The 22,842-nt window shown below is 53.3% G+C and overlaps 1 protein-coding gene across 1 annotated transcript in view; it reads left to right on the plus strand.

Annotated features, from left to right (window-relative positions):
* Positions 1-22,842, plus strand: part of cps1 (carbamoyl-phosphate synthase 1, mitochondrial) — a 345,020-nt gene that overhangs the window by 88,678 nt on the left and 233,500 nt on the right. The window contains exons 14-17 of the mRNA XM_067988237.1: positions 6,036-6,180; positions 8,938-9,148; positions 11,354-11,552; positions 17,422-17,598. Coding sequence (XP_067844338.1) covers positions 6,036-6,180; positions 8,938-9,148; positions 11,354-11,552; positions 17,422-17,598 — 732 coding nt within the window. The remainder of the gene's footprint in view (positions 1-6,035; positions 6,181-8,937; positions 9,149-11,353; positions 11,553-17,421; positions 17,599-22,842) is intronic.

Raw genomic sequence — 22,842 nt, forward strand, 5'->3', positions numbered from 1 at the left:
CATAATTTTAAAACCTTGTTGAATCCCCTTGGTGATCCCAGAAATGGCCTTTATACCTTGACCATTATTTGTATGTTCGATGGGACTTGTTTCAGTGGCAGAGTGAGATCTGTAGTAACAGACTGTAAGGAAAGAGAAGGCCGAGTTTAGTGCCCGGCTGTAGAATTGCTGTGTGACAGGTGCTGAGAGAGATTGGGTTTACTGCACCTCACCGCCTCAGCCCATCTTAAAATACATACTGAGAACAGGACAGGAGAGAAACATGAGCCCAAATATGTACAACATTCTGTTCAAACTAGGGCCTCCTTTTTGGAGTAAGATTCACATAGTCTATATATGTAGGCTATTTAAACGTGGAGAACATCAGAGCTGAGTGGACTCCTGTTCACACACTTCTTTCCCACTCTCTTCCAGTAGAGCTCTTTTTGATATATATTAATGACCTGGACTTGGGTGTACAGGGCATAATTTCAAAGATTGCAGATGACACAAAACTAGAAAATGTAGTAAACAATGTGGAGGACAGTAACAGACTTCAGGAGGACACAGACAGACTGGTGAAATGGGCAGACACATGGCAGATGGAATTTAACGCAGAGAAGTGTGAAGTGATGTATTTTGGTCGGAATGATGGGAAGAGGCAATATAAACTAAATGGTACAATTTTAAAGGGGGTGCAGGAACAGAGAGACCTGGGGATATATGTACACATCTTAAAAGGTGCCAGGACAAGTTAAGAAGACTGTTTTTAAAAAAAAAAGCACATGGGATCCTGGGCTTTATTAATAGAAGTATAGAATACAAAAGCAAGGAAGTTATGCTAAACCTTTATAAAACACTGGTTAGGCCTTAGCTGGAGTATGGTGTTCCATTCTGTGCACCGCACTTTAGGCCTTAGAGAGGGGCAGAGGAGATTTACTAGAATGGTACCAGGGATGGGGTCGTTCTTCGAGCAGAGAAGGGGAGATTTAATAGAGGTGTTCAAAATCATGAAGCCTTGTCATTGAGTAGAGAGAGAAACTGGTTAGCGACTGTCCTGCCAGCAGAAACGGGACACAGATTTAAGATAATTGCCAACAGAACCAGGGATATAAACTAAAAAAGGAAAAATGTACAGGGCTATGGGGAACGAGCAGGGGAGTGGGACTAATTGAAAGAGCTATCCATAGAGCCGGCAAAGGCACAATGGGCCGAATGGCCTCCTTTTGTGCTGTAAGATTCTATGATGTTTAAATGTAAGAGATGTAGGAGAAAGTTTATTTTTGCACAGAGACTGTGGAATGCAATACCAGAGTTGGTGATTGAAGCAGAGACCAGGACAACATTTAAGAATAGATTAGATAGGGGGGTTGAAGGAAAGGGGAATAAAGGGAGATGGGAAGAGGGATTAGGATACTGCTCATGTGCAGGATAAATACCAGCCTGGACTGGTCGTGTGAAATGGCTGCTCCTGTGCTGTTATTTCCATGTAATTCCATATAAAGGCAAGAAGTATGGAAGGAAAAATAAAAACAAAATATTGGAAACCAAGCTGAGTCAGCCTGTGAGAGAAGGGTGATTGTCCTGGTTTAGGATGGCCAGCTGTGCTCTGTGGAGTTTGTGGTGAGTTATCGCACTGAGGATCTACATATCTCCCCAAACTGGTCTGGGAAGACTGTTTTATTAAAACAGAAGTCAAACCAATACAGGAGCAATAACGGTCAGAAATAGGGCCGGGGCCGGGGCCATCTTTACAAGATGGAGCACAGAGGAGCGACGAGCAGCATGGGGTGAAGAGAATGGAGCTGTGACTGACGCAGAGAGTGAGAACGCAAGTGAGAAAGACAAACTAGGCCTGTGTCAGGGCCGGAGTCAATCTGTCGCTGCAAACTGCAACTCCTTGCACCTGCAAACAGTATGCTAGAGTCATACCTAGCACAAAGGAAGATGGTAGTGGTTGTTGGAGGCCAATCATCTCAGCCCCAGGACATTGCTGCAGGAGTTCCTCAGGGCAGTGTCCTAGGCCCAACCATCTTCAGCTGCTTCATCAATGACCTTCCCTCCATCATAAGGTCAGAAATGGAGATGTTCGCTGATGATTGCACAGTGTTCAGTTCCATTCGCAACCCCTCAAACAATGAAGCAGTCCGAGCCTGCATGCAGCAAGACCTGGACAACATCCAGGCTTGGGCTCATAAGTGGCAAGTAACATTCGGACCAGATAAGTGCCAGGCAATGACCATCTCCAACAAGGGAGAGTTTAACCACCTCCCCTTGACATTCAACGGCATTACCATCGCCGAATCCCCCACCATCAACATCCTGGGGGTCACCATTGACCAGAAACTTAACTGGACCAGCCATATAAATACTGTGGCTACAAGAGCAGGTCAGAGGCTGGGTATTCTGCGGCGAGTGACTCACCTCCTGACTCCCCAAAGCCTTTCCACCGTCTACAAGGCACAAGTCAGGAGTGTGATGGAATTCTCTCCACTTGCCTGGATGAGTGCAGCTCCAACAACACTCGAGAAGCTCGACACCATCCAAGATAAAGCAGCCCGCTTGATTGGCACCCCGTCCACCACCCTAAACATTCACTCCCTTCACCACCAGCGCACTGTGGCTGCAGTGTGTACCATCCACAGGATGCACTGCAGCAACTCGCCAAGGCTTCTTCGACAGCACCTTCCAAACCCACAACCTCTACCACCTAGAAGGACAAGAGCAGCAGGTACATGGAAACACCACCTGCACGTTCCCCTCCAAGTCACACACCATCCCGACTTGGAAATATATCGCCGTTCCTTCATTGTCGCTGGGTCAAAATCCTGGAACTCCCTTCCTAACAGCACTGTGGGAGAACCTTCACCACACGGACTGCAGCGGTTCAAGAAGGCGGCTCACCACCACCTAGGGCAATTAGGGATGGGCAATAAATGCCGGCCTCACCAGCAACGCCTACATCCCATGAACGAATAAAAAAACCCAGCAAAACACCGAGGGCAGGCAGTGGTCATTTGTCCACTTCCTCCAACCACAGGTCATCACATGGCATAAGGTGGAGAAGTGAAAAATCTAAGCAAGTAGTTTGGAAAAGAAGGGGTTGGGTCAAGACATTGTAGCACTGAGCCCCCACACGTCAGAAGACCCCCTGGATTTCTGCAGGAATAAGCAGGATGCAACAGTCTGAGACATCCGACAAAATATCAATCAGCACTTCTTAAAAAGAAAAGTTTTTCCAAAAGTCGCAGCCCTCCAGCCAAGTCAGCAGCAGAGTTGCTACAAGTGGGGCCTGTGGGCTGGGGAGGGGGCTGGAGCCTGTGGGCTGGGGCCTGTAGGCTGGGGAGGGGGCTGGGGCCTGCAGGCTGGGGAGGGGGCTGGGCCCCATAGGCTGGGGAGGGGGCTGGGCCCCGTAGGCTGGGGAGGGGGCTGGGGCCCGTAGGCTGGGGAGAGGCTGGGGCCCCCAGGCTGGGGAGGGGCTGGGGCCCCCAGGTTGGGGAGGAGGGGGGGCTGGGGCTGGGGTTGGGGCTGGGGCTGGGGCTGGAGCCCCCAGGCTCCGATCACTGTCCAGTGAACCTTGTTGGAAAGTGCACATGTCATTGTTGGGTTGTGGGTCCAGAGAGGTTGGAATTTGGCAGATATACCCTTTGTGTTTGAATAGCCTGTCTCGGCTCACTCATGGAGATTGAGTGCTTGGGTCAGATACCATAGGGCTGCCAGCACTTATAAAACTGTCCGCCAGCAAGAGTCGGGCTCTTGGGGTTGGGGGAGCGGGGTGGGGGTATAAGATTAAATTGGGGGAAAAGACAGTTCCATCTCAGTGTAAGCCCACTGGTGCGATCAGAGCAATAAGTAGGAATGGGAAGGTCAAGGTTCCCAATCTGAGGAGGAGCAGCTTTGAGACAGTGAAGACCAGTAACAACCTCGATACTGATAGAGACTCGGGCCACACAAACCAACCAGGGACGAGTGAAATTTGCAATTTTCTAATCCAAAGGCAAGCTTGCTTGGTAACAGTACAGTACCTCGGAGAAAGTAAAAAAATAAAACAGCTCGGGCTCCGGCTCCTGCTGGCTATTCGCTGGCCTCCTCTAGAATCATTGAATCATAGAATCATACAGCACAGGAGGAGGCCATTCACCCCATCATGCCTGTGCCGGCTCTTTGAAAGAGCTATCCAATTAGTCCCACTCCCCTGCAATTTTCTCCCCTTCAAGTATTTATCCAATTCCCTTTTGAAAGTTATTGAATCTGTTTCAACCACCCTTGCATTCCAGATCATAACAACTCCCTGCGTTTATAATAAAAAAAATTCTTCTCATCTCCCCTCACTCTGGTTCTTTTGCCAATTACCTTAAATCTGTCCCCTCTGGTTACTGACCCTCCTTCCAGTTTCTCCTCATTTACTCTATCAAAGCCCTTCATGATTTTGAACACCTCTATTAAATCTCCCTTTAACCTTCTCTGTTCTAAGGAGAACAATCCCAGCTTATGTTCCCAATACTGACCCCTGGGGAACACCACTGTATACTTCCCTCCAGACTGAATAACAACCGTTCACCACTACTCCCTGCTTTCTGCCCCTTAGATAATTTTGTATCCATGCTGCCACTGTCCCTTTAATCCCATGAGCTTTATTTTTGCTAACAAGTCTATTATGTGGTACTTTATCAAATGCCTTTTGAAAGTCCATATACACAACATCAACCACACTGCCCTCATCAACCCTCTCCGTTACTTCATCAAAGAACTCAATCAAGTTTGTAAACAATTTTACAACACCAAGTTATAGTCCAGCAATTTTATTTTAAATTCACAAGCTTTCGGAGGCTACCTCCTTCCTCAGGTGAACGATGTGGAAGGAGGTAGCCTCCGAAAGCTTGTGAATTTAAAATAAAATTGCTGGACTATAACTTGGTGTTGTAAAATTGTTTACAATTGTCAACCCCAGTCCATCACCGGCATCTCCACATCAATCAAGTTTGTCACATGATTTCCCTTTAACAAATCCGTGCTGACTTCCATTTATTAACCCATGTTTTTCCAAGTGACAAGTCATTTTGTCTCGGATTATTGTTTCAAACTTTCCCCACCATCGGGCTGACTGGCCTGTAGTTTCCAGGTTTATCCCTCTCCCCCTTTTTGAACAGGGGTGTAACATTTGCAACCCTCCAGTCCTCCGGCACCGTCCCCATATCTAAGGAGGATTGGAAGATTGTGGCCAGAGTCTGCAATTTCCACCCTTGCTTCCCTCAGTAACCTAGGATGCATCCCATCCGGACCGGGTAATTTTTCCAGTTTGGTCTTGTATCTATGTCCCCTCATTTTAGACCCTAGAACCTCTGGAAACAGTCTAAGTCTATCTACTCTCTCCGTCCCTTCACAATTTTAAACACCTCTATCAAATTACTCTTTAATCTCCTGTTCAGCCTCAATTGTTTAAGTCTTTCTGTGTATTGTATTTCCTCAGACCAGGCAGCTTCCCAGTGAATCTGTTCTGTCCCCTCTCTACTGCCTCAACATCCTTCCCATAGTGCAGAGCCCAAAACTGCACACAGTCCTCCAACTGTGGTCTTAGTGAGGCTTTTTACAGAGTCACCATTACTTCTGGACCCTTGTATCCTATACCTCGTCACATAACCCAGGATTTTATAGCCTCATCCAATGGAGGTGCTGCTTTTAATGTCGTGAACCTGACCCCCCAAATCCCTCTGCTCCTTCACATTGAAAGTCTAATTTATTTTTCAAACCAATCTGCTACTTCACTTACTGACACTGATTTCCATCGGTCACTTTTTTGCCTGTTCCAGCACTCCATCACTACCCCCCTGCAGCTTCCTTTGGTACTCCCATTATAGTCTTGTCTGCAACACCACTCCCTCGAGTTCTGTATCCAAATCATTGATGTATGTACTGAATAGATCATTGACTGACTAAAACCGCTTAATAACCGAGCACTTGCTTGGGCTGCGCTGGGTGCAGTTTAAGTGTTCTTGTTTTGAAGAATGGTGCTATGGTTTGAATGGATTTTTGATTGTGTGTGTTTTTCTCTCTAGGCCTTGGCTATGACCAATCAAATCCTTGTTGAGCAGTCGTTGCTGGGCTGGAAGGAGGTGGAGTATGAGGTGGTGCGGGACGCTGCAGATAACTGTGTCACAGTGTGTAACATGGAGAACTTTGACCCCTTGGGAATCCATACAGGTAAACTGTCTGAGAATAAGCAGACATTTTTCAGAAGTATTTTATAATGCTGTGTTGGAATTGACACTCTAACTCCTTGTCAGGACCTCAAACTGCGGGGCCCCCCTCCCGTTCACCGGTAAACTGCGGGGCCCCCCTCCCGTTCACCGGTAAACTGTGAGGCTCCCCTCCTGTTCACCAGTGAGCTGTGGGGCTCCCCCTCCCGTTCGCCGGTAGACCGCGGGGCCCCCCTCCCGTTCGCCGGTAGACCGCGGGGCCCCCCTCCCGTTCGCCGGTAGACCGCGGGGCCCCCCTCCCGTTCGCCGGTAGACCCGACAAAGCATTGTTTCCTGATGTGTCGCGTCCTTTCATTTAATCCGTTCACCCTCGGTCTCCAGCAGGCTCTCCAGCAGGCTGTGTGCAATCTATTCCCTGTTGGTCTTCTGTATAATCCCTCCCAAGTATTTCTGTGCTTCCAGTAACGGCAGAAGTCAAATGTTGTGCTGTCTGTCCTTGATACAGCCTTCTCTATCTGTACCTTGTTGTTAAGGTGGTGACTGGCAACTGATTGATAGAAGGACTGATTCTCAGAATGGAAGGAGTGCTGCCTTTAGTTGTTCTTGTCTCCTCCCTAATCGAAGGGCACTGAGGCCCATTGTGGTGGCTTCTAACCGCTGTCCTAGCTCCGATTAGTTGACTCAGCTCACAGGAGCACTCAAACCTAGGACTTCTTGGCCTGTGTGGCTCGGTAATATATGGGACGATGCCCTTTGCCGGCGGCGATGCCCTTTGCCGGCGGCGATGCGCGGGGCGATGCCCTGCTTTGTTTTTAGGGGTTACCGGTTTCAATAAGTTGCATAGTTTAAGTCGACACTGGTCATGTCTGACTGTACCCCTGACCATGCGGAAAGTTTAAATAAGGCCGATGGAACCTGCCAGTAAAGTGCTGAGTTCTGCTGCTCCAATGCAGCAAGGGGAAATGCGTGAAGCAGCACTACTGCCACAGGTCTGTGCTCCCAGACACAGCTGGTACAATGGGGGATATGTTAGACTCTGCTCAAAATACTCTCCACTTGCTTGGATGAGTGCAGCTCCAACAACACTCAAGAAGCTCGACACCATCCAAGATAAAGCAGCCCGCTTGATTGGCACCCCATCCACCACCCTAAACATTCACTCCCTTCACCACCAGCGCACAGTGGCTGCAGTGTGTACCATCCACAGGATGCACTGCAGCAACTCGCCAAGGCTTGTTCGACAGCACCTCCCAAACCCGCGACCTCTACCACCTAGAAGGACAAGAGCAGCAGGCACATGGGAACAACACCACCTGCATGTTCCCCTCCAAGTCACACACCATCCCGACTTGGAAATATATCGCCGTTCCTTCACCGTCGCTGGGTCAAAATCCTGGAACTCCGTTCCTAACAGCACTGTGGGAGAACCGTCACCACACGGACTGCAGCGGTTCAAGACGGCGGCTCACCACCACCTTCTCAAGGGCAATTAGGGATGGGCAATAAATGCCGGCCTCGCCAGCGACGCCCACATCCCATGAACAAATATAAAAAAATGAGCAACTTCACCTGGCCCAGATTTCAGGTGGTGGGGGTTGGGAAGTTTATGAATCTATTGAAAAATAAAACTGATGGTTTAACTCTGCGGTGGCGGTCCCATTGTTAAATGCAGTGATTGGTGCAGTCCTGACCCACAGACACCGCAGTCTTTACTTACTGAGCTGATTTCTGCTGCAGCGGTGCTGGAACCTGCTACGGTTGGCCATGGTGAAGTTGTCAGGAAGTATTGCTGTCCCTAATTGATCTCCTGTGACCCCAGTGGAAAGTGCGTACGAGTGTGTTGGGGGTGCTTCCAATTGGGCTAAGTTGTGATGCCCTCTATAGTCCAATATCCCAGCAGCACTCTACCTTGTGCAAAGAATGGCCATTTTGGTGAGGTACAGAGACTGGCTGGGGGTGGTCTCCTGGAAAGAGCTTGCACCTCAAGGAGCAGAGTGGAGAAAATGAGGGAGGGAGAGAACCCGCCAAGGATTTGATGGTAATACCCAGTGTGGCGCAGGGATTGAGGATCTGGTCTGCTGAGCTACAACACTGGGAATATGTGGGGCACAGGCCCATGGGGAATCCAAGGGGAGTCAGTCTGGCATGGCCTCCAACAGCCAATTCCATTGGGGAAGCCCAAGAGTAGGTGCTGGCTCTTCCATGGACACTGACAGGCCTTCAATACCCAATATTCAAATTGCCACTCTTTGGTCTGATTACGAGCGGCCTATCTGACCAATTCCTCAGCAAGGGGACTGAATGGGACCTGAGGCAAAGGAGGAATCGGCTTTAACGAAAGAGGGAACTTTGCCCTAAACAAAGTTTACAAAAAAGGACAGAGCTCATTTATGAATATAATAAAGTGCCTGTTACTTCATTCTGGTGCCATCTTTAAACGGTTCAAAAGATTAAACCACTGGAGGGTTTGGCAGTTGGTCTCTGAAACCGAGTTCACATTGTAGATTCGTACTTGCAAGTACAAAGTTTTTATAAAATCGAGAAGCCAAGTTGAAGGTCCGTAGTGCAGGACAGCACCGAGACTGGACAGTGGGAGGGAAGACTTGGTCAATGGGAACATAGTGATGAGGTGACACCAAGCCCGGCTTTTAAAGGACTGAAGATTGTGTGAGGGAGGTGAGGAGTTAGTGAGTGTGTCTGTCCGATCAGATTCAGTAAAGCTTGATCCTGTGGGCTAATTTAATTCTGCCTTGTGTTTTAGGTGACTCTGTGGTTGTAGCCCCGAGCCAGACCCTGTCCAACGAGGAGTACCACATGCTGCGTGAAACTGCTATCAAGGTGGTCCGTCACTTGGACATTGTAGGAGAGTGCAACATTCAGTACGCTCTGCACCCTGCGTCCCTGGAGTACTGCATCATCGAGGTGAACGCTCGGCTGTCCCGCAGCTCAGCCCTGGCCTCCAAGGCCACTGGGTAAGGAGTGGGCCGGGGGTGGAGGGGTCACTTAATGCAAATACACTGGGATCAGCACAGTTACAAAGACAAACTGTGAGACCGCTGGAAATCTGAAACAATAGAGGATCCATCTGGATGTGAAAAGACAGGTCGTTGTTTTGTCCAAAAGATTCCCTCTGGGCGAAATGTCCTTGTTGAAGATGTTCACCTGGGGTGTTGTTCGGGGGTCACAATTGGTTCATTGGCTGGTATTTACTACAACAATAACCTACATTTATATAGCGCCTTTAACAAAGTAAAATGTCCCAAGGCGCTTCACAGGAGCGATCATCAAACAAAATTTTACACCGAGCCACATAAGGAGATATTAGGACAGGTGACGAAAAGCTCGGTCAAAGAGAGAGGTTTTAAGGAGCATCTTAAAGGAGAGCGAGAGGTGGAGAGGTTTAAGGAGCGAATTCCAGAGCTTAGGGCCTCGGCAGCTGAAGGCACGGCCGCCACTGGTGGAGTGAAGGAAATTGTGGATGTGCAAGAAGCCAGAATTGGAGGAGTGCAGAGATCTCGGAGGGCTGTAGGGCTAGAGAAGGTTAGAGATGGGGCGAGGCCATGGAGGGATTTGAAAACCAGGATGGGTATTTTAAATTTGAGATGTTCCCGAACTGAGAGGTCAGTGAGCACAGGGGGTGATGGGAGAACGGGACTTGGTGTGAGTTAGGGTACGGGCAGCATCCTGATTTAAACTCGCCCTGGGTGTCAGCCGAGTGATCCGTACACAATTGTCAGGAACACTGGGTAAGTTTTAAACCAATCTGTGGGTGGTTTTGTCCTGGATGTGGGCCTGAGCTGGGTTCGAAGGCCAGCCACTCATTTCATCGGCCGGCATTCCGGCTGGCTGATGGGAAACTTTTCATCCCATCAATCAGGGTTTGCCTTTGATCCTGGGACTGGAGCTGGAATGTGCTGTATCCTCTCCAATCCAAATCCCATCTCCACAAGTGTGTATCCCATTATATAATCGGGTCATGGAAGGAACGTGTTTGTAATTCAGTATCGGGGAGGAGACGGGCCTCAGGCTGTTCCCCACACATTCAGAAGTCATGCTAAGCACCTCTGCTTCATGGCACCTGGTCACTCTGAGTGACAGTGTATGACCACCAGCACTATCTGTTCCATGGCCCGTGATATGGTTCTGTACAGGTTCACCCATCCCAGCTTAAATGGGTTCCCACACACAGCACTCGCCCACCCTCTCCAGATCATTTCCCCCTCTCCTCCGCCCTCATTCTGGTTATACGCTGTCTCACCTGATCCTGATGCTGATTGACATTAATTTTGCACCTGGAGCAGGGACCCTGGGCGATGTTTTCTCCTCCCAACCCATGGACAGTGTGGGTAATTGTAGTCCACCAATTACTGCCCCCATTAGGGCAGCTCACTCGACACGGGCTGAGAGATCTGTATAGCGAGCTTTCTGTTCAATGGGGAGCTGTCCGGAGCTCGTGCTAATTCTGGATCAGGCAGTGATACTCGCCAGCTTCTCTAATGTACAGATTCAAACTCTAGCACTTTATAAAATCAGGCTGCAGGAGAACTCTGTTTCTGAATGTAACCATTATTCTGCTGGTCCCCATCCCACGCTGCACAGTGCAGTAAATGATACGGTGCGTGCTGCAGCCCTGTGGAATTCCCCCCTCCCCCCCTCAAAAGCACAGAATGTTTCTGGGATTCAGGGGCACAAATCCCAGCAGCCCCTTGATCACCTCGATGGTGAATGTTAGACGGCTATTCAACTGTGGAGAGAAACAGAGGCAGAGCAACTGACCATCTCCCCCCGGACTCGTGACCCCCGGCCCCCGCCCGGGCGGACTGGCCCCCCCCGGCCCCCGCCCGCGCATCCATTGGGCAGCTCAAGTATTTTCTTCTTATCCCGTTTTTGCCAAAACAGTAGGACTAGTTGCTGATCTCTCCACAGTGACTGGCGAAAGCAGGGAACGCGGTGGGAAGCATCAAAGTGCCGATTCTATTTAGGCCATAGTTACAGGACATCTCCATCCACCCCTCCCCTGGTTCTCTGGGGGCACCTTCCTCCGTCTCCATCGGGGACCCCCCTGGACCCTCACAGACACACGCCTGGGAAAGAATGATCCTTCTCCCCTTTTTGTGGTTATAAATCATTCATTCTTTGACTCTCTGTTGATTTGTTCCTTCTCGCTCTCCCTCCAGCTACCCACTGGCCTTTGTGGCAGCGAAACTGGCCCTGGGCATCGCCCTGCCCGACATCAAGAATGCAGTTTCTGGGAAGACCACCGCGTGCTTCGAGCCCAGTCTGGATTACATTGTGACTAAAATCCCCCGCTGGGACCTGGACCGTTTCCATGGAGCCTCTCGGGAGATCGGCAGCTCGATGAAGAGTGTTGGGGAGGTGAGTCGGACTGTTCTCCGACTGTAATTCCTTGGCCTATTCTTACACATGAGTCCTCCCCCTCCTGTTTCCCACTGCTCCGTGTGGGGGGAGAGCGCACCCCCCCATTCCCACTGCTCCGTGTGGGGGAAGAGCCCACCCTTCCACTCCCACTGCTCCGTGTGGGGGGAGAGCGCACCCCCCCATTCCCACTGCTCCGTGTGGGGGAAGAGCCCACCCTTCCACTCCCACTGCTCCGTGTGTGGGGAGAGAGCCCACCCTTCCATTCCCACTGCTCCGTGTGGGGAGAGAGCCCACCCTTCCATTCTCACTGCTCCGTGTGGGGAGAGAGCCCACCCTTCCATTCCCACTGCTCCGTGTGGGGGAAGAGCGCACCCCCCCATTCCCACTGCTCCGTGTGTGGGGAGAGAGCGCACCCTTCCATTCCCACTGCTCCGTGTGTGGGGGGAGAGCCCACCCCCCCATTCCCACTGCTCCGTGTGGGGGAAGAGCCCACCCCCCCATTCCCACTGCTCCGTGTGTATGAAGAGCCCACCCTTCCATTTCCACTGCTCCGTGTGTATGAAGAGCCCACCCTTCCATTTCCACTGCTCCGTGTGTATGAAGAGCCCGCCCTTCCACTCCCACTGCTCCGTGTGGGGAGAGAGCGCACCCTTCCATTCCCACTGCTCCGTGTGTGGGGGGAGAGCCCACCCCCCATTCCCACTGCTCCGTGTGTATGAAGAGCCCACCCCCCCATTCCCACTGCTCCGTGTGTATGAAGAGCCCACCCTTCCACTCCCACTGCTCCGTGTGGGGGGAGAGCCCACCCCCCCATTCCCACTGCTCCGTGTGGGGGAAGAGCCCACCCTTCCACTCCCACTGCTCCGTGTGTGGGGAGAGCCCACCCCCCCATTCCCACTGCTCCGTGTGGGGGAAGAGCCCACCCCCCCATTCCCACTGCTCCGTGTGTATGAAGAGCCCACCCTTCCACTCCCACTGCTCCGTGTGGGGGGAGAGCCCACCCCCCCATTCCCACTGCTCCGTGTGGGGGAAGAGCCCACCCTTCCACTCCCACTGCTCCGTGTGTGGGGAGAGCCCACCCCCCCATTCCCACTGCTCCGTGTGTGGGGGGAGAGCCCACCCTTCCATTCCCACTGCTCCGTGTGTATGAAGAGCCCACCCTTCCATTCCCACTGCTCCGTGTGGGGAGAGAGCGCACCCCCCCATTCCCACTGCTCCGTGTGGGGGGAGAGCCCACCCCCCCATTCCCACTGCTCCGTGTGGGGAGAGAGCCCACCCTTCCATTCCCACTGCTCCGTGTGGGGAGAGAGCCCACCCCCCCATTCCCACTGCTCCGTGTGTGGGGAGAGCCCACCCCCCCATTCCCACTGCTCCGTGTGGGGAGAGAGCGCACCCCCCCATTCCCACTGCTCCGTGTGGGGAGAGAGCCCACCCTTCCATTCCCACTGCTCCGTGTGGGGGAAGAGCCCACCCTTCCACTCCCACTGCTCCGTGTGTGGGGGGAGAGCCCACCCTTCCATTCCCACTGCTCCGTGTGGGGAGAGAGCCCACCCCCCCATTCCCACTGCTCCGTGTGTATGAAGAGCCCACCCTTCCATTCCCACTGCTCCGTGTGTATGAAGAGCCCACCCTTCCATTCCCACTGCTCCGTGTGTGGGGGAAGAGCCCACCCTTCCACTCCCACTGCTCCGTGTGTGGGGAAAGCCCACCCCCCCATTCCCACTGCTCCGTGTGGGGAGAGAGCCCACCCCCCCATTCCCACTGCTCCGTGTGGATGAAGAGCCCACCCTTCCACTCCCACTGCTCCGTGTGGGGAGAGAGCCCACCCCCCCATTCCCACTGCTCCGTGTGGGGGGAGAGCCCACCCCCCCATTCCCACTGCTCCGTGTGGGGGGAGAGCCCACCCCCCCATTCCCACTGCTCCGTGTGTATGAAGAGCCCACCCTTCCATTCCCACTGCTCCGTGTGTATGAAGAGCCCACCCTTCCATTCCCACTGCTCCGTGTGTGGGGGGAGAGCCCACCCTTCCATTCCCACTGCTCCGTGTGTATGAAGAGCCCACCCCCCCATTCCCACTGCTCCGTGTGGGGGGAGAGCCCACCCCCCCATTCCCACTGCTCCGTGTGTATGAAGAGCCCACCCTTCCATTCCCACTGCTCCGTGTGGGGGGAGAGCCCACCCTTCCACTCCCACTGCTCCGTGTGGGGAGAGAGCGCACCCCCCCATTCCCACTGCTCCGTGTGGGGGGAGAGCCCACCCTTCCATTCCCACTGCTCCGTGTGTATGAAGAGCCCACCCTTCCATTCCCACTGCTCCGTGTGTATGAAGAGCCCACCCTTCCATTCCCACTGCTCCGTGTGTATGAAGAGCCCACCCCCCCATTCCCACTGCTCCGTGTGGGGGGAGAGCCCACCCTTCCATTCCCACTGCTCCGTGTGTATGAAGAGCCCACCCTTCCATTCCCACTGCTCCGTGTGTATGAAGAGCCCGCCCTTCCATTCCCACTGCTCCGTGTGTATGAAGAGCCCACCCCCCCATTCCCACTGCTCCGTGTGTATGAAGAGCCCACCCTTCCATTCCCACTGCTCCGTGTGTGGGGGGAGAGCCCACCCTTCCATTCCCACTGCTCCGTGTGTGGGGGGAGAGCCCACCCTTCCATTCCCACTGCTCCGTGTGGGGAGAGCCCACCCTTCCACTCCCACTGCTCCGTGTGTGGGGAGAGAGCGCACCCCCCCATTCCCACTGCTCCGTGTGGGGAGAGAGCCCATTCCCACTGCTCCGTGTGGGGAGAGAGCCCACCCCCCCATTCCCACTGCTCCGTGTGTATGAAGAGCCCACCCCCCCACTCCCACTGCTCCGTGTGGGGAGAGAGCCCACCCCCCCATTCCCACTGCTCCGTGTGTATGAAGAGCCCACCCCCCCATTCCCACTGCTCCGTGTGTATGAAGAGCCCACCCCCCCATTCCCACTGCTCCGTGTGTATGAAGAGCCCACCCTTCCACTCCCACTGCTCCGTGTGGGGGGAGAGCCCACCCCCCCATTCCCACTGCTCCGTGTGTGGGGAGAGAGCGCACCCTTCCATTCCCACTGCTCCGTGTGTGGGGGGAGAGCCCACCCCCCCATTCCCACTGCTCCGTGTGTGGGGGGAGAGCCCACCCTTCCATTCCCACTGCTCCGTGTGTGGGGGGAGAGCCCACCCTTCCATTCCCACTGCTCCGTGTGTGGGGAGAGCCCACCCTTCCATTCCCACTGCTCCGTGTGTGGGGGGAGAGCCCACCCTTCCATTCCCACTGCTCCGTGTGGGGGGAGAGCCCACCCTTCCATTCCCACTGCTCCGTGTGTATGAAGAGCCCACCCTTCCATTCCCACTGCTCCGTGTGTATGAAGAGCCCACCCTTCCATTCCCACTGCTCCGTGTGGGGGGAGAGCCCACCCTTCCATTCCCACTGCTCCGTGTGTATGAAGAGCCCACCCTTCCATTCCCACTGCTCCGTGTGTATGAAGAGCCCACCCTTCCATTCCCACTGCTCCGTGTGTGGGGAGAGCCCACCCTTCCATTCCCACTGCTCCGTGTGGATGAAGAGCCCACCCTTCCATTCCCACTGCTCCGTGTGGGGGGAGAGCCCACCCTTCCACTCCCACTGCTCCGTGTGGATGAAGAGCCCACCCCCCCATTCCCACTGCTCCGTGTGGATGAAGAGCCCACCCTTCCATTCTCAGCCCCCTCCGATGACCGGGGAGCTAGAAGTTACATTGCAGTTAGACACTGTCGCCCTAACAAACCAGAAGTTTATTGGGTGACTAAACAATTTGTTCCTAGTTTTATATAAATCCTGCAGAATGTTTTTTTTAAAAAATAAAAATGGAGAAATTCTGCAGAGTTTGCGGTTTGCCAGATTTGTCTGAAAATCTGTAACGTCCCTCCCAGATTTGAGGCCTGTATATTGGACATTTTGGTGAACAGGTAATCGGGATCCAGTTTGTGGGTCAGGTAACGGTGGGAGGTGGAAGTACCCTGTGTATCTGACTAACTTCCTGCCTACCATAAGTTGCTGACGGTGAAGGGGCTGCCCTGGTGTCAGACAATGAACACATCTTCAGGCTCGGCATCTCAGTCCAGCATCGAGTCGAAAGACAAAGTCCTTGTACTTCAACCAATCGCCGTGTTTATGAAGACTTGGTCTGAAGTTGGATGGGGTGGGATTGGATGGGGTGGGGTTGGGTTGGATGGGGTGGGATTGGGTTGGATGGGGTGGGGTTGGGTTGGATGGGGTGGGGTTGGGTTGTGTTGGATGGGGTGGGGTTGTGTTGGATGGGGTGGGGTTGTGTTGGATGGGGTGGGGTTGGGTTGGATGGGGTGGGGTTGGGTTGGATGGGGTGGGATTGGGTTGGATGGGGTGGGGTTGGGTTGGATGGGGTGGGGTTGGGTTGTGTTGGATGGGGTGGGGTTGGGTTGGATGGGGTGGGGTTGGGTTGTGTTGGATGGGGTGGGGTTGGGTTGGATGGGGTTGGGTTGTGTTGGATGGGGTGGGGTTGGGTTGGATGGGGTTGGGTTGGGTTGGATGGGGTGGGGTTGGGTTGGATGGGGTGGGGTTGGGTTGGATGGGGTGGGGTTGGGTTGGATGGGGTGGGGTTGGGTTGGATGGGGTGGGGTTGGGTTGGATGGGGTGGGATTGGGTTGGATGGGGTGGGGTTGGGTTGGATGGGGTGGGGTTGGGTTGGATGGTGTTGGGTTGGGTTGGATGGGGTGGGGTTGGGTTGGATGGGGTGGGGTTGGGTTGGATGGGGTGGGGTTGGGTTGGATGGTGTTGGGTTGGGTTGGATGGGGTGGGGTTGGGTTGGATGGGGTGGGATTGGGTTGGATGGGGTGGGATTGGGTTGGATGGGGTGGGATTGGGTTGGATGGGGTGGGATTGGGTTGGATGGGGTGGCGTTGGGTTGGATGGGGTGGGATTGGGTTGGATGGGGTGGGGTTGGGTTGGGTGGGGTTGGGTTGGATGGGGTGGGGTTGGGTTGGATGGGGTGGGGTTGGGTTGGATGGGGTGGGGTTGGGTTGGATGGGGTGGGGTTGGGTTGGATGGGGTGGGGTTGGGTTGGATGGGGTGGGGTTGGGTTGGATGGGGTGGGGTTGGGTTGGGTGGGGTTGGGTTGGATGGGGTGGGGTTGGGTTGGATGGGGTGGGGTTGGGTTGGATGGGGTGGGGTTGGGTTGGATGGGGTGGGGTTGGGTTGGATGGGGTGGGGTTGGGTTGGATGGGGTGGGATTGGGTTGGATGGGGTGGGGTTGGGTTGGGTGGGGTTGGGTTGGATGGGGTGGGGTTGGGTTGGATGGGGTGGGGTTGGGTTGGATGGGGTGGGGTTGGGTTGGATGGGGTGGGGTTGGGTTGGATGGGGTGGGGTTGGGTTGGATGGGGTGGGGTTGGGTTGGATGGTGGGTTGGGTTGGGTTGGATGGGGTTGGGTTGGGTTGGATGGGGTTGGGTTGTGTTGGATGGGGTGGGGTTGGGTTGGATGGGGTGGGGTTGGGTTGGATTGGGTTGGATGGGGTTGGATGGGGTGGGGTTGGGTTGGATGGGGTGGGATTGGGTTGGATGGGGTGGGGTTGGGTTGGATGGGGTGGGGTTGGATGGGGTGGGGTTGGGTTGGATGGGGTGGGGTTGGGTTGGATGGGGTGGGGTTGGGTTGGATGGGGTGGGGTTGGGTTGGATGGGGTGGGGTTGGGTTGGATGGGGTGGGGTTGGGTTGGATGGGGTTGGATGGGGTGGGATTGGGTTGGATGGGGTGGGATTGGGTTGGATGGGGTGGGATTGGGTTGGATGGGGTGGGGTTGGGTCAGGTTGCTCTAAGCCGGATGTTTGTGTCACCCAGGTGATGGCTATTGGCCGCACGTTTGAAGAGAGTTTCCAGAAGGCCCTGAGAATGTGTCACCCGTCTGTGGAAGGCTTTGTACCACGGCTCCCAATGAAGAAATCCTGGTCCGACGACGTTGATCTGCAGAAAGATTTGGCTGTTCCTTCTATCAATCGAATCTACTCCTTGGCAAAGGTAACGACCTCGAACTGAAACATAGTGTCCGGGGGGGGGGGGGGGGGGAGAGGGGTTCAGTCCCACTGTGTCCTGGAGAGAGGTTTGCAGTTTCCCTGGTGTCCTCCATTACTGAGTTATGGTGCTTCAAAGCCAGGGGCACTATGGTGGCCATTTGCCAAGTCGATGCCCCCAGGGTAGCCACAGCTGCCAGCAACACGAGGAATCACAGCACGAGGAATCACAACTCTTGGGCAGTGGGCCTAAATACTGACCGCTGCTCGAGCATCGGGCTGTAACGTTGCTGCGTGTCTGTCACAACGTTACAGTCTCTTAAAATTAGAGTCAGGCTGTTCAGGAGTGAAATCTGGAAGCACCTTTTGCACAGTGTAGTGGGAATCTGGAACTCTCTGCCCCCCCCCGTGACCGGCTTCTCCCCTCCCCCCCCCCCCCCCCCCCCCCCCCCCGACCACCTTCTCCCCCACCCCCCCGACCGCCTTCTCCCCTCCCACCCCCCCCCACCCCCTGACCGCCTTCTCCTCCCCCCCCACCCCCTGACCACCTTCTCCCCCACCCCCCCGACCGCCTTCTCCCCTCCCACCCCCCCCCCCACCCCCTGACCGCCTTCTCCCCTCCCACCCCCCCCCACCCCCTGACCGCCTTCTCCTCCCCCCCCCACCCCCTGACCGCCTTCTCCTCCCCCCCCACCCCCTGACCACCTTCTCCCCCACCCCCCCGACCGCCTTCTCCCCTCCCACCCCCCCCCACCCCCCCACCGCCTTCTCCCCTCTCCTCTCCGCCCCCCCCCCCCGACCGCCTTCTCCCCCCCCCCCCCCCGACCGCCTTCTCCCCACCCCCCGACCGCCTTCTCCCCGCCCCCCCCCCCCGCCCCCGCAGACAAGAAAAGTGATGATTTTGGGGTTAATAAAAGCTCAGACCTGTGGATTATTTTTTCAACTGTAAAGTGGGGAAGTTTTGGAACAAACTGTTCTTAAACCTATTTTCCACTGTCTTTTTGAGTTTTACATTTAACTGATCGTCATGTACTAACGCTCGTGGGTTTTGCTGACCTGACTGAGCCCCCTCGAGCCCGGGTTCGCACAGTTTGGGCACGATTCTCCGTGGGTCTGTGTCTCACGAAGACCAGATTCACAAACCCTCACCGGCTAAATTATGTTTCTGACACTGGTTTCTTTTTCCTCCCATCTTTGTCTCTTGAAATCCTCTCCTCCCTCCCCGAGGTCACTGTTTCCATCTGAGGCCTAACCAATGTTTATTAAGGTTTAGCATAATTTCCTTGCTTTTGTACTCTATGCCTCTATTTATAAAGCCCAGGATCCTGTATGCTTTTTAACAGCCTTCTCAATCTGTCCTGCCACCTTCAAAGATTTATGTACATACACCCCCAGGTCTCTCTGTTCCTGCACCCCCTTTAAAATTGTACCATTTAGTTTATATTGCCTCTCCTCATTCTTCCGACCAAAATGTATCACTTCACACTTCTCTGCGTTAAATTTCATCTGCCATGTGTCCGCCCATTTCACCAGTCTGTCTCTGTCCTCCTGAAGTCTGTTAATATCTTTCTCACTATTTACTACATTTCTGAGTTTCACATTATTTGCAAACTTTGAAATTATACCCAAAAAGAGCAGTGGTCCTAATACTGACCCCTGGGGAACACCACTGTATACTCCCCTCCAGTCTGAAAAACAACCGTTCAACACTACTTCTGTCCCCGGCCAATTTTGGCTCCATGCTGCCACTGTCCCTTTGTCGGGTTCCCTCGATTTAAGTAACTGAAGTTTTGATGCTGCAGTGTCTCTCTCTTGGTGGAATGAGCAGCTTGATCAGATCTGACTGTTGGGCAGAAGCATTTGTGTTTTAGGTGACTTTGTAAATGCTGCATCCAAACCACTAAAGGGGAAATGGCCGCCTCCCCACTCCCACTCCCACTCCGTCTCCCCCTCCGTCTCCATCTCCCCCTCCCCCTCCGTCTTGCCCCCCTCCCCCTCCGTCTTGCCCCCCTCCCCCTCCGTCTTGCCCCCCTCCCCCTCCGTCTTGCCCCCCTCCCCCTCCGTCTTGCCCCCCTCCCCCTCCGTCTTGCCCCCCTCCCCCTCCGTCTTGCCCCCCTCCCCCTCCGTCTTGCCCCCCTCCCCCTCCGTCTTGCCCCCCTCCCCCTCCGTCTTGCCCCCCTCCCCCTCCGTCTTGCCCCCCTCCCCCTCCGTCTTCCCTCCTGCCCTCAGAGTAACGATGTTGGTGTTTTATGTACAGACACATTTAGTGACCGATGTTCTGAAGCAGGAGTTGTTGAAAACCAGCTTTAAACACACTGGGGGTGATTTTCACCCCCAGGAACGGGTGGGTTGGGGGTGGGTGGGAGGTGAAAGTAGTTGTTTTTTTGGGTCATGACCACGATCTGGCTCCACTTGTGGGTTTACCGTGGACGGTGAAAGTCCAGGCTCTCCGCTGCGAAGTCGGGAAATTTTGCGGTTCCGACCCAAAAAAACAAATATTTTCAACTCCCACCTGCCCCCAACCCACCGGTCCTTGGGGGTTAAAATGACCCCCACTGTCACCACCAGACGTGGGCCTGTACTTACCCCCCCTGGAGTGTACTATTGGTGTGACCTTAGGCCCCCTGTTGCTCTGCAGCGGGACTACATCACTGCTCAAAAATACTGGCAGAGGTCGGTTTGTGTCTGTAGAGATCGTACAGGAGCTGTCACGTTGCACTGTAACTAAAGTGATATCAGTAACTATCTCCAGCTTTACCGTGCTGCCATGTCATCTCACAATCTATTCTGTTTGGGATGCCATAATTCTGACCATGTCTAACTTTTCCTCCATCTATATTCCAAATAAAATCCTCATTCTCCCACTGCATTTTTACAGGAGCATGGCTTTTGACTTTCAGAGCCAGCAAGCATTGTATGTTAGGCCTGCTGTAGTATTTTTCCCTCTTTCCTCCTTTCCTTAAGGTGTTGATTATTAATAAATCTATTAATGTTAAAAAAATCTTGAACCCAAATTTCACCAAGGCTTTCACTGGACTCCCGCTGACAGGAGTCGGGCAGAACCTAGCAGCAAAACTACGAATAGATTCTGGATGCTACGGGTGGAGAGGTTATTGAAGAGGGTCTATGTGGAGTATAAGAATATTGAGGGAAGTGAAGGAGGCTATGGTGAAATAAGGAGATAGGTAGGTTACGAGCGGGATATGGAGAGCTGGATGAGGAAAACATTCAAAAACATCAAAAGGAACAGTGAAATATTTCACAGGTTTATCAGTGAAGAGAATTGTTAAAAGTAAGGTGGGACCCCATGAGAGGATTGTCCGTTTGTAGATGATCGGTAAATGGTGGAGGGTTTAATATTTCACTTCGATCTTCACTGAAGACACGGATATCGAAGAGGATGATATCAGGAAATGTTTGAGTAGAGTTTACAGTGATTGAAAGGGGGACGGGAATGAAAGTTCGACTTCTCGATTTGCTAACGTGCAATCAGATTCACAAAAGAGGGAGAATGTTTGAAGTGAACTAGTCTCAAAAGCAGTGAACTGCATTTAAAGAAAAAACACCCAAAGCAAGTCTTTTGCCACTGGCACACGTCACTGAAATGAATTGGTGCAGATTAACCCTTTGGAGTACTGAATGTCTTTTGGAACTTGCACATTTGTTACCTGCCAAAAATTAGATTAGATCAGCGATATTCTGATAGATTAATAGGAAAATTTTAGATAAGTTAGTTTGGCTAAAGGAAGACAAAGCACCAGGGAGAGATTAGATACATCCTGGGGTAACGAGGTGGGGGGAACTGCAGAGGCCCGCGATTATATTTCAGGGTTGTACTGTGTGTGGGTGTGGGTCAGAGGGCTGGAGAGAGGGGTCAATATAGGACCCATTTTTAGAAAGGGCGACCAAGCTAATCTGGGCAATCACATACCAGTTAGTTTAACATCTGTGTCAGGGAAAGTGTTGGCCTTGAAGGATGAAATGAGCACGTATCTAGATAAGAGGTTAGAAGTAGCCAACACAGCTCCCGGATTCTAACCAGATCAGAATATTTAGTTGAAGAAACTGTAAATACAAGGTGTGCTACAGAATAAATTCCACTGTTACAGGGCAGGGAGTAGAGAAGCAGTGAAGGGAGTGGTTATAACAGGAAGCTCTTATGCTCAGGCTGTCGAGCGGTGTGATCACAGTGCGGAGCCAAACCTGTCAGGACCGCATTCTTGCTTCACTGTTGCAATATTTTAAAGATCAGTATTTGTTCCTCCCTCCCATCACATTATTGATATGACAAAGGGCATTCCTTGGACAAGAGGGTGTAGATAGGCCAGTGCGTGCCAGTTGGGGGAGCAAACCTGTGACCTCCTTTAGTACTCTGGGCACAAAGTCTGATTTGTACTTTCAGTGTAGAATCTGGCCTTTCGATTAACGTCGTGGCTTTTTCTTATCCCATATATTCTTTAATTAAACTCCCTCCTTTCTTTCTCTTTCTCTCACTCAAAGCACTGACCCATATTACAGTGCGGTTCCCTGGGTCGGACAGTCCCACTCTCTGACCCATATTACGGTACGGTTCCCTGGGTCGGACAGTCCCACTCACCGACCCATATTACGGTACGGTTCCCTGGGTCGGAGAGTCCTTCTCACTGACCCATATTACGGTACGGTTCCCTGGGTCGGACAGTCCCTCTCTCTGACCCATATCACGGTACGGTTCCATTGGGTCGGACAGTCCCACTCACTGATCGATATTACGGTACGGTTCCCTGGGTCGGACAGTCCCACTCACTGACCGATATTACGGTACAGTTCCCTGGGTCGGACAGTCCCTCTCTCTGACCCATATTACGGTACGGTTCCCTGGGTCGGACAGTCCCTCTCTCTGACCCATATTACAGTACGGTTCCCTGGGTCGGACAGTCCCACTCACTGACCGATATTACGGTACAGTTCCCTGGGTCGGACAGTCCCACTCTCTGACCCATATTACAGTATGGTTCCCTGGGTCGGACAGTCCCACTCTGTGACCCATATTACAGTACGGTTCCCTGGTTTGGAGAGTTTGTTTTTATTCGTTCATGGGATGTGGGCGTCGCTGGCGAGGCCGGCATTTATTGCCCATCATCCCGAATTGCCCTTGAGAAGGTGGTGGTGAGCCGCCTTCTTGAAACGCTGCAGTCCGTGTGGTGAAGGTTCTCCCACAGTGCTGTTAGGAAGGGAGTTCCAGGATTTTGACCCAGTGACAATGAAGGAA

Source organism: Heptranchias perlo, chromosome 7, assembly GCF_035084215.1.
Source record: "Heptranchias perlo isolate sHepPer1 chromosome 7, sHepPer1.hap1, whole genome shotgun sequence".
In the NCBI taxonomy this organism is placed as follows: domain Eukaryota; kingdom Metazoa; phylum Chordata; class Chondrichthyes; order Hexanchiformes; family Hexanchidae; genus Heptranchias; species Heptranchias perlo.